This window comes from Girardinichthys multiradiatus, chromosome 5 (genome assembly GCF_021462225.1).
Source record: "Girardinichthys multiradiatus isolate DD_20200921_A chromosome 5, DD_fGirMul_XY1, whole genome shotgun sequence".
NCBI classification, from domain to species: domain Eukaryota; kingdom Metazoa; phylum Chordata; class Actinopteri; order Cyprinodontiformes; family Goodeidae; genus Girardinichthys; species Girardinichthys multiradiatus.
This window is the reverse complement of record NC_061798.1, coordinates 23,347,144-23,359,646: the sequence shown is the minus strand read 5'-3', so window position 1 is coordinate 23,359,646 and position 12,503 is coordinate 23,347,144. Positions and strand designations below refer to the sequence as shown.

Here is a 12,503-nt window from a genome sequence, read left to right as displayed (position 1 = left end):
CGGTAGAAAATGGCTGACTCACTGTGCAGAGCAAAAATGTGAGAATGATTTTGCATCAGAAATCTGTCCACACTTCACTAGCATTAAAATTGACAACTATTTGATAGTATGTATCAGTTAGCAACCTTTGAACAGAAGTCATTAAGGTGGTGCCCCCCTTTAATGCATTCTACACTACAATGCTCTCTTGGTTTGTTTTTTTAAGGGGACATATTAAAATTGACATCGGGAATGAAAACTGCAGATCACTTCTAGTTGCCGTTGCTCTTGACCATAAAACAGTTGAACTGATTAGTGCTTTGTACTGTTAAAGGCACAAACAAGCCTCCATAGAGACAGTTTCCCCAGACTGTCTCTCTGTTGAACACAGTGAACACCTCAGAGCCAGGGCAGATAGCTGCTCTCCTGGTAACAAATAAGCATGCTGCTCTTTCACAACCTGCCTTCTCTCTTACTGGCATAAAAGCATTTTGTGTTCCTTAAAATAGGTGTAATCTGTGTTAAATTGAAAGTAAAGTCTGTTGTCCACAGTTGTGACCAGGTATTTCAAATTATCCACTAAAAACAACCTGTTCCACTTTGTTGCCTTGTGTAAATATTGGCCTACATGCAGCCCATCTAGTACCATCTTCCATCCTATTTTCCAGACACAGCTCTTTGGTGCAGCTAACACTCATATCATACACTCTTTTGTTGCAGCTCCAGATATTAAGGAGTTGCTTTGGCCAGTTATTCATCCATGTTCTGATGATCATCTTCCATTACTAAATCATCAGGTGCAACATATTTTAGAATTGTTATTATGCATTTATTTAAATGAACACTTTAATTCATGGTGTTTATTTGTTAATTACATCGTTCTCCTGAAATGGGACTCTCCGCCACAGTTTCAAGTGTTTTACAACCTCTAACAGGTTTTCTTACAGAGTTCTCCTGTAGTTAAAATGTCTACTATTCACAAAGGCAGACTCAAACTACTGAAGCGTGAAACAAAGGGGCAGCTTGTGATGTGAAAATACTGGCAGATATGTGTTATTTCCATCTGGTCGGTAAAGCTGTTAATATGGTAGCTACTACATCCTACCTAGAAATTCAATCAAGTGTATTAAAACTATCACACAATTACGGCTGAGAATTTTTTTAAGTGTGTTCCTTTGACTTGTTTTTTTCATTATTTTGAGGGGAGCTATACTTTTTAAGTATTGCTTTATATTTAACGTTGTCTCATTGGGTGGTAATTGTATGCAGGGTGAATAGGAAGAAGAAGAACAAAAACCTCTGTAAGAGCAAGAAGGATGTTCTGTGGTTATTTTTTTATCAAAAGACTTCCTGTTTAAGACGTAGTGCATCAATGTGGTCGTGTTAACAGTAAAACAAAAAAGCCCACTCATTTATTGTGGTACAGATTGACCTCTAAGAAACTGTTAAAGATGTTTGGGGGTGGTTAAAAAGTTTTAGAATCATCTTTGGATTATAGCTCTCTGCTGCATCTCTAAAAACATGCAACCTAAATGGATAGTTTCAACATTTTTGGATGTTGTCTATCGTCTGTGTAAAGATTTGAAAAGCAAGAATTGGACTTGGACTATACATCCAGGTAAAGTCATAGATAAATTTAAGAAATATTAAAGTATTATGAGGTGGTTGGCTGGCAGTGATTGGGGAGCAGGATAGGGTTTATACAGGATTGATCAGATCAAATATGGATTATGGAAGAATAATTTACAGTTTAGCAGCAAAGAAGCATCTGGAAAAATTTGACATTTGACCTTTGCACAGGAGCATTCAAAACCACATCAACAGCAGCTCAGAAATTCCATTAGATCTGAGAACACAGTTATCAATAACGTATTGGTTTAATATGCAAGGGAGTAACCTGGATCATCCAATATGTGACATCTTAAGTCCATGTTGGGAAAAAAGAAACAAGAAGTTTCAAATGGGTTATTAGAAACAGAAGAACAGAAGAATTTCAAGTACATCATTTAGAAATAAGTCCAAATATTACCTTTATCATTTATACCACCTTGAATTTGACCAGAAGCAACAGAACTTAATTGTTTACTTTTTAAAATACAAAAGCAGAGTACAGGGAAATGTGACCACTGTGAGGAACATGAAACAATAGAACATGTTATATTGGGATGTCAGAAATATGAGCACAAATAAATATATATGAGGAGATAATTTGAAAATAAAGTTTTATATAATATGTATATTCCAAATGAAGTTAGCAAGAATACATATATAAAGAATTATTCGATTTAAAAAAAATAATAGAATTTGATTATAAATACGCACTTTTGAGAAATTAAACCACGACGAACCACACTCCATACCAGCTGGTGGCGGTAATGCGCACTTTCAGTTTTCTGCCAACCGCCAATAAACTCCCAAAGAAGAAGAAGAACGAGGAGGAAGTAGACACGTTTTAGCCACTTTATTGTGGCATTGTTTATCACGCAATGGGTCGTCTTTAGTTTCGGAGGTTCATGTTAACTCAGAGGTCATTTGTTACTGGCATAGGTTTTAATTGTTTAGATGATATAAAACTAGAATTTAGGACAATAGTTTGTGACCGGATATTGCCTCAACAGATCGTCAATTGATGTGCGTCACACAAAGCAGAGACCGCGTCCTGTCCGTGTGAAGGAGCCATATTGGGTTAGCCGCTTATGCCCTGTTTTAATGCTTCCTTTCTACAAGTGAACTCGTTTTTGACACAAACTGAGGGATTTCAGGGTATATCAAGATGTCGGCGGATGATTTTCAGTCGAAGTATGCCTCCGTTATGGAAAGCATGTTGAAGAGCGCCATCGCAGAGACCACGAAACTTTTTGAAAACATGGTAGATGAGCTGAAAGCAGAAATCTCACAGATCAAGAAGGAGAACGAGGACCTGAAGACGAGATGTTTCCAATATGAAACTGCCAAAAGCAAACCGGATGCTCTCCCAGGAGAAAGTCTCTCTATTACAGAACCAGGCGACGCCTCTGAGAAATGCGATACTGCTGTACAGTGTGGTGAGTAATTATCTCACACTAAGTATATCTAGATTTAATAATTCATCGTGTTTTTGTCTGTTATTAGCATTTTATAACCAGACCCGCGAGGTTTCTTACGTTATTTGGATCGCTTGTCTAAGCTCATGGCCGTTACGTAATCAACGTACGTAACAAGGCCCGTCTTATCAGGAGGGTGGGACGCACAAAAGGAGGGAAACCATACTGTGGTCTTTCGGTGTAAAGAACAAGTGAAAACGAAAGGGAATCAGCCACAGACTTGGAATTATGTGAATGTTTTTACTAAAAGTTCGAGAAATCTCCAAAATGTTGCCGATTTAAATCCTTTCTCGACCCTCTAGTGGATTCATCTCTTTACACTCGAGATGCACATCCTGATTATTGAGAAATAGAGAAAATATGAAACTTGCTGAATGTTGTTTTAGATGCTGTTTTTTTTTCTCGCCATTTTGAACAGTAATTATTTTAAGTCGTTTCGTATCCGGCTTCATCTAAGTACCAAAATCAGCCGTCTGGTTCCCACTGTGACAACCACAGATTTAAAGTAACAACTAATCTACTAGCCAGAAAACGTTGTGACTCAAACAAATGTCTGTCCACAAGAATCTTTAGAAAAAAACAAACAATTACGTTAAAATGTATGTAAAACATCTCTAAATGTTTATCTCTGTAAGTCATGACCACGCTTAACTAAGAAGATAAATAAGCTATATGGTTGGTTAATTGTTTTCCTGGGTACAAAATATGGACTTAAAAACTTTACTACAGTATCATAGTATTGATAAGTTATAAAATAAAAATTTTAAAAGAAAGGGAACCTAAGTATATCACAATTAAACTAAACGTAATAAATCTATGATGCAACTCTACTAGTCAGTGTTTTACAAATATGTTTTGTCAAAGACAAAGTTTCACGCTTGTTTTATGTGACAGTAAAGTAACGGGTCCTTTTTGGTAAACTAAACACTCTTAAAATATGAATTTAAAATGCATCTTATAGTCTAGCTGTCTGATTTACAATAGCGTTGCGATTGTGTTCTAACTAAATCAATCATCAATGATAGAGTTCAGGATGCTGGTCCTGCTCCTCGTTTCATTTTTGTATTTTTTGACAGCAACTGATATTGTGAGCTGCTGCGCGAGAGACTTTATTCCCACACTGTGTTAACCGTGTTTTAAAGAGCTGCCATTATATTCTAACAGCTCCTCGTTTAAATACTTAGCTTTATCATTTATTTGTCATTATTTATTTGTAAACAGCTGTCTGTCTATTTACAGTTTATAAGAAGTCTCCTGTAAATGTGCCTCTTGGATCTGCTGGCAATCTTTGCATGTTGGAGCAAGGATATGAGTCACTGCATGTTTTTTCATGGCTGCTGCTGTTGTGCTAAAAACTAAGAGTTGTCCTCCTCTTTCATAAACTAAGCGTTTTGCTTTGAACACTGTAATATTTTATATTTAATGCTCAAAGCGCTTTACACTAGAGCCACATTCACCCAATCGCACTCACTAACGCTCACACATTCACACACCGATACGCAGATCGGTAGGCAACTTGAGGTTAAGTGCCTTGCCCAAGGGCACATCGACCTATGGCAGGAGGAAGCTGGAATCGAATCCACAACCTTCTGATTGCAAGACGACTACTCTTCCTACTGAGCCACAGTGTTGATGTCTTTCTGTTTGGTTTCATCGCAAACATAGAACATGTACAATGAGTGCTCTAACCAGGGAAACAAAAAATCTTTATTTTCATTTTATCAAGGTTTCATTGAAGAAAAAATTATTGTCGACATGTGCAGTTTTGGCAGATGTGACTATATGCAAATTGCATACAATGATACTGCGATAACGATAAATTTGTGAGATATTGGGCAGCCCTAGCATGCAGTGCTATGTTTAGATCTGTCTCAGAACAGCTGTCTGTCTTAAGCAGAGAAAGTGTGTTACATCAGCATTAATGGCAAATAGGTGTGACTGTCCCTGTGAAAAGCGTAAAGCATTAAATTGCCTGGATTGTTAAGGAAAACCAATAGTTATTGGAGGAAGCTGTACAATTTTCCACGTTCTACGCTGGGTTCAATTTCAATTGTTAATTTATTCCACCCTTATTGTTAGGTTAGTATGTAATTGCACTGTGTTCAGGCTCTCCGTGTCAGCGGTAAATTTTATGACTCTTGTTGTTTATTGCAGCAGAAAGTCTCACGGGTGTTCTGGGAAACACATTAAAACGACTACGACCAAGTTTGTTCTTTGCCAAAACAGCAGATTTAGTCAGCTGCAACTTTTTCCAACACAACCATGTTGTTGAGATAAAAACGATCAATTTTAATTTCCCTGTTAGCTGGATAGACAATCTCCAGCTAGGCCCTATGTTTACAATGAACCGAAAATTAAAAGACCGTAACATTGCAAGTCATATTGTCACTGTGGCATTCTGCAACATCATTGCATTGCATGTGTTTCCTAATATTGTGTAGTCCTACTAAAAGGTAAATAATAATAGCACTCATTTAAATTTTTAAACTGCAATCTCATGAAACGGGGAGTGGAAGTTATTCAAATCCCAAAACTTAACACGCTGTTGCTTTTCGTAAAGTGGAGCATATTATCACACTGTGACTTAATTTAGCACTGATTTTTTTTTAACAATGTCCTAAAATAAAAATAGGTTGGGACAAAATAGCAATGCCCGAGTATGAAAATGGGGGTCTCAACTGGTGATGGGATGAACTGGCCTAAAAGCCACATGTGGTATGTCCAAACAGGATGTTTTTACTACATAAAAGTTAGCTTAAATCATCTTAAATAATTTGGTCAAATAGAGAGAACCAAACCAAACCAAAAATATATAAATCCATAATGTAAACTGCATTATTTGTGTATTACTCTACCTTAGTCTAGATTTATTCAGACTGGAATTGGGTTGTTGGAGGACTCAGTTAAAAGTGGAAATCTCTTACTTTGTATTTATTTCAGTAGAAGAAATCTTCTACTTCTTTAGAAGATTTTACTAATAATTTTCAAGCAACAAAAAACATTTGTTTTTATAAAAGGAGCAACGGTTTAATAAATTGCAAGCTGTGTTTTAAAGAATCCGTTAGCCATGTGAAGCAGACCTGGTTATATTGCAGTTTTCTAGCTGATCTGACTACAAGGTTGCCAAAAAGAATGGAAGAGACTGATTTTTATTTTATTTTATTTTATCGAATAGAATAAAGGCTTGATAAATGTCAGACTGTTTAAATAAATATTTGTTCGGTGTAGAATTATCCAATTTAGGCTTGACTTGTTTGTTTTTGAACCAGAGATGAAATAGCCTTTAATTTAGTGCTGATAAGAAACTGGAAAAGTAAACGCAAACATCTATTTTTCTTAATTAAAGCCTCCCTTGTTACTTTCAGCACTGTATTCTACATTCTGTTGGTCTTTAACATAAAGGCTCCTAAAAATATATTGTTTAATTTGTAATGTGACAGTTTGTGGGGTATGAATTATTTTACACCTTTCTGCAAGAAAAGCAAAATTATTTTAAAAGCTACACTGTATTTTAAATTTGTTTATCAAATTTAGCTCACTTTCTACCTTGTGAAACTTTTTGAGTCTGAAACATAATCTGTTTGTACTGACATATTGTTGCGTGTTTTTTAACTTTACAGATCTCGTTCCTTGCCGGACAATTCTGGTGGAGGAGTGTGAACCATTAGTGCACACTCAACTGGAAAGGCAAGCCCAACAATACAGCTATGAGTGGAACAACTACAGTTTACAGGAGCACAACTATGTCAGTTATAGAGACAGAACTTCTCAGATGGAATTTGTAGTTGTCAAAAAAGAGGTGCGTTTGAAACTTGGTACTTAAAATAATTCCCATGTTTTTCTTTGCAAATGTATTATTTGTCACCCTGCTGCAGGAATCTCATTGTGATTCTTCTCTGCAGTCCCAATTGAAGCAAGAAAATGATGACCCCGATGTGGCTTGTGGACAAGTCTTGGGTAATAAAATAAGTGAGGAATTTTAATCTGTGGGGGGGGGGGTTCCCCACAATTGAAGCTGGCAAATTTTAATGCTGTATTCCCAAATTTTTAACCATGTTATATATTTTTTATGAAGTTATTTTTTTATTCCTTTATCTCTGTATTTGCCAGGTTCATTTGGGGCTTCTGTTGGTGGAGCTGATATTGGAGGACCAAATATAAACAATTCTTCAGCTGAACACGTAACAGTACCTCGGAAAAGTAAAAACCAAGTAGTTCTACAATTACCTTGTTCAGAAACAAACAATTCACAGATTGCCCAGAACCAGTCCACTGACATACAGCATTCCTTGGTTATTTCACTTAAAGATGCTCTGAGGGATGATATTAAGGAAGAGGCTGAAATAGTAGAAGTGGCAGAACGGGAGCTCTCAACATCTGGAGACAAACAAATGGTTCCTCAAGCATGTCGCATGGACAGTGCAACAACTCATAATGAGCAAAGTCCATTGCAGTCTGCATCAGTCAGCACACAAATGGCAAGTGTGGAATTAAACAGTAAAGTCTCGGGAGGTGAAGCTAATTCCAAGCCTAATTCTTCATCGGGTCGCAGAAGAGGACGACCACCAAAGAAAACAAAGCAAAAAGAAGCTATTCCTTCATTAACTGATAAAGGTCCAAATCACCAGGTGGACTTAACTTCTTACCCGCTGATGGGGTCTTTAACACATCCATCACCTCCTTTGGTGACGGTAACGTCATCCGTCAGCAATTTATCGGTCAAAGAGAGTTCAAATATTTCTTTTGAGGGCACCAACACAGAAGTTGAATCTTTGAGTAGCAGCTTTTCTGGAGAGCAACCCATCGTTAAATTGCAAGAGCGTTGCCCAGAAGTGGGAAATGATTCAACAGCAGATAAAACGCCGAACATCTCAATAGACGTGACCCCACGAGCATCCTCAAGTTTGCTCAAAGGTTGCCAGACTTCTGTTAGCCTTCAAGATGCCTTGCTGCTCGTCGAAGCCATGAATCAGTCGACTATGGAAAATGGTGTATCCCCACTAAAGGTCCCATCACAGCCTCAGATAGAGTCCAGTTCTGCTTCCTCTGTGGGTTGCTTTAAAACAGTAGCTGAGACTCCAACAGCACAACAGAGCACTGAAACACGGCTCACGTCAGCTCAAAATTCACCTGTCTCTGCCAACTTAACAGCCGAAGATGCATCTAAAGAGGTAGACCATCAAAACGTTGTCATGCCGCAATCATCAAATTTACCTGCCCCTCTGAGCTGCACTGCATCATTGTCATCTTTATCATCAACTGTTGTAACTCAGACTGTCATACAGTCACTTCCACTTCCTTTAATCAATATTCCACCACCCAGCAAAGGGCCTCGTACAATAATTATTCTCCCAAGACCTTCTCTTGCTTCTGATAATGCCAAAGCAGGGTCTCAAACCCTACATAGTTCGGTTAACTCAGCAACAATGAACAAATGTAATCTACCTCCTTCATCTACAGCAGAAGCATTACCTCACGAAAGACCTGCCCTTTCCTCAGTTCCCCAAAAAACTATTAAAGTTGTCTACAGGAAACAGGATCATGTCATTCCTTTACAGTCAAACACCATCTTAAAAGATCGCCAGGATGTGGCACCTCAGACAATAACTATTGTTTCAAAACCGATACCATCTGTGGTCTCTAGAGAACATGAGCCAATTTCTCCTTCAGTAAAGGAGGACAAGAGCAAACTAAGAGATTCTGTTCCTCCAGAATCATCAAAACAGTTGATATCTGAGTTACAAGAATCAAGTTTATCTTGTTCAAATCATGCAATATTATCTGAAAAAATAAATGATACAAATGATGACCTCAACTCTTCTGGCCAAATTCCCTCTATTGTTGAATGTATATTAGCTCCCAGACAAGAACATTCAGGTCCAGAACAACCAGCTGACCAAGTACAATCATCAGTGTCTTCATCATTACCCCAAGCTACTGAATGCAAACTGAGTGCAGTGGTCAGATTAACTCGTCTCCCGTTTTTCATTTCAACCAAAGAACCAGTCTTAATGTCAACGCTGATATCAAAAGGTATCGTCCAAGGAAAGCCATCATCTTCTCATGTCTCAGAAGAGGAACCTGTTGACAATTACCTGCACTCACCAGGGCCCAGTACTCCAGATCGACAAACTCCTGATTTGGAGCAGGACATTTTATGCAGGGATATGGAGGATGAACAAGAAGATGCAATCATAACAGAGAAGGATACATCTCACCCTCACATTCAGATGAGTAAAACTCAGTTTCTGGCCAAACTCTCTGTATCACCCTTGGAAAACAAGGTAAACTGCCAAAATGCATAAATATTGTCTTTTTTTTTTCAGTAATGTGCTAAATTCAAATCTCATTCTCTTTACAGTCCAACGCTAATGAAAGTTCAAATGCCAAAGGAACCAAATCCATTGTCTCCCGTCTACGATGTCATCTACAGGCTCATTTGGAAGCAAAAAGAAGTTCTACCAAAAAGGTTGCAGAAACAGAAATGAAGACCGACAACAAAAACAAGAAACCACGGTTAAATGTTGAAGACATAATTGAAGAACCAGATCGAACTCTTAGTATTGTTTCTCCGAAAAAGATCTCTTGTACACAGAGATCAGGACCGCACAAAGTTAGTGGTGAACCAGATAACATTTCTACAATGTCTGGATCTACAAATGAATCATCTAATGCAGGTTATAAGAAGCCCAGTTCAGGCAGACATTGTCTAGGTTCAAAAAACATGAAGTCTTCCTCTGAGTGTTCAAGGCAGTCAAGCTCTCCAAAAGAAAATACAACCATGAAAATAACTAAATCAACATCTGTGAGCCCGAGGACGTCCTCATCAGATGAAAATAATACAATTTCAAGAGCCATTTCTGTCAGTCACGAGAGACCCACCAGTATAAGTTCTAAAATAACATCTGATGTTTCTACCCCTAAAAGTACAAAATCCAGTTCATTGACTCCTAAGAGGTTACCAAAAGTAGCTTTTAGCCTTGAAAAGACTAAATCTAGTGCAGTTGAAAACAGCTCAAGCCATGGGATGTCTGGCACCCCAAGCTGCTCTACTCCACATAAATTCAAGCCCAGGACAAAACCAATGAAAAGAGAATCCAGTTCTTTCAGTCCCAGGAGGTATATCGTGGATGCAGATGGGTCCATTACTGAAACAACTAAGCGTGAACCCAAATCCCCCAGTCTCAAGCATCGTAAAATGGCAAAACGAGTCGCCAATCCCCAAATGTCTGGAGAATCCAATCCTAAGAAACCCAGACCACTTCAAGGTCACCCTGGTCGGAAAATAAACCATAAAGTTGTAAATGCCAGGAAATTGACCAATGAGGCTAAAGGCAAGAGGAGGGTTGGAAAAAAAAGAGGTAGCTATAAAAAAAAGAAACTGGAGTTACCAGTGATTCAGTCAGGGGTTTTAAAGAAGTGTCAAGCTAAAGTGTGGTACCCTCCTACGCTACCACCCAATGAAAAACCTATTACAGATATAATAAGACCACCACCTCTAAAGGTAGAATACAGAGTTCCTAATATACCCTTCAGTGCTCCACCTATTGTATCGCCTTTACAGCCATTGGCTGTCATCGGCAGGCATCTCCTGAGGAACCAGTGTGGGGAATGCGGCCGTGTTTTTAGCAACACCAATGCACTTGAGAGCCATGTTGGTCTCCATAAAATATACCGTCCTTTCTCCTGCAAACTCTGCGGGAAGTACTTCCCAGACGCCAAGACATTTAAACGCCACGATCGGGTGCATCGCAATGGCAGGATCCACGTCTGCCAGCATTGCGGTAAGGGCTTTGTTTACCGTTTTGGTCTTAGCAAACACATCCAGATGGTCCATGGCAGGATAAGACCTTTTATCTGCCAGGTATGTGGCAAAGGTTTCTACACGAAACGTGATGTAGAAATCCACATACGGATCCACACCGGAGAGAAACCTTTTCAATGTGACATCTGTCAAAGAAGATTTACGAGGAAAGTGGAGTTAAATGTGCATTTGAGATGGCACAATGGAGAAAAGAGACATTGGTGTCAATATTGTGGAAAAGGATTTTTGGATTACAACAACCTGAAAAGACACAGATATACCCACACTGGGGAGAAACCATATTCCTGCCCGCACTGCCCCAAGAACTTCACTCAGACCGGTCACCTGAAAAAGCATGTTAAAAGTGTGCATCAAAAATAAGATTGGTATAAATTAAAAAACAGGGTACAACCCTATTCCCCTCAGTACAGTAGTGATTTGTATAGTAGGAGATAAGAAATTGAGCAAATCTTCCATGTTGTGTTCATCAGATGGTAATTCTTTTTCTCTTATTTGATTTTAGTTGAGACTTGATGCAACAAAAATATCTACAATGTTTACAGTTTTAGGGACGGGTCAAATTTTCCTTTAAAAAAAGAAATGAAGGTAAAAGTAATTCTTGTTTATGCATGCAAGGGTTTAGCAAAATAAAACAAAAATGGGTGGTTGCAAACTGTTTAAAACTAAGATCCAAGTTGCAAAGTGTAAAATGTGAATATAGGTGCATTGTCACACTAAAATTCAATAGAATTTGCACAAAATAGATGTAATTATTAGAAGGTAGGTTGATGTTTTATTTGTTTTAAACTGTGATTTTAATGGCACAGTGTGCTTTTAATAGTGTAGATAAAACATACAGAATATGTGAATTTCCCAGAATCTGCATGTTGTACCTGAGTTTTTATTTTTTTCAATTATATGATACCTAAATATTTGACTCGCTTTTCCTTACACAAACACAATAAAGGAAAATATTTTACAGGAATTAATAACGTGACATTGGAATTTAAACCAGCAATAAACGTATCATTTTTAAAAATGTAATTTTTCTTCATATTTGAGAGGATTTTAATATTGCAATTGTTTTTTGTTTTTTTTATTACATAGCTTTGTTAGCCATAGTGTTGTTTAGCAGTTGAATTACGCTGGTTGTGCAGTAATTCAACAAGTATTTAAGCATTTCGTGTCGACATCAGAAGAGCTGCGAACCTTCTCCTTTGTGGTTAACACCTGTTAACCCTACTTATGGCCAGAATCAAAAACATTGGCTTGTAATTCACGTAGGTGTCAGGATAGGAACTGTTTGAGCAGAAAAAAAGTCTGCTTATGTTTGATATCTAAGTGTGTGATTTATGTTTATTTTGAGCACTTCGGCACTGCTTCAGTGTCTGCTATTTCGATTAAAGACCTAGGAAAAGTGTTAAGTTAATCTAATACTTTAATTATTGTTGGATTGCAGAGTCATACTTTAAATTACCTGAGATTTTTCTTTCAGCACACAAGATATTATGTTTAATAAAACAGACTTAATATGTAAGTGTGGAAGGTATTTGTATATAATGTAAGTTTACTGATTTTTTTTGTCCATTTCAGATGGATATTTTGTTTGAAGAAACAATAAATGAAACGTACAAAGA

The 12,503-nt window shown here is 37.7% G+C and overlaps 1 protein-coding gene across 4 annotated transcripts; it reads left to right on the top strand.

Annotated features, from left to right (window-relative positions):
• The first annotated feature begins 2,416 nt into the window (after positions 1–2,416).
• LOC124869068 lies at positions 2,417–12,503 on the top strand. 4 transcript variants are annotated; one of them, XM_047366784.1, is made up of 5 exons: positions 2,417–3,023; positions 6,683–6,861; positions 6,965–7,019; positions 7,173–9,346; positions 9,424–12,503. In XM_047366784.1, exons 1-5 carry the CDS (start codon positions 2,753–2,755, stop codon positions 11,245–11,247), a joined length of 4,503 nt encoding a protein of 1,500 aa, XP_047222740.1. In that variant the 5' UTR covers positions 2,417–2,752; the 3' UTR covers positions 11,248–12,503. The 4 variants fall into 4 exon arrangements, with proteins under 4 accessions (XP_047222740.1, XP_047222738.1, XP_047222737.1 ...); XM_047366782.1 differs by having other exon boundaries at positions 6,965–7,031; XM_047366781.1 differs by having other exon boundaries at positions 6,938–7,019.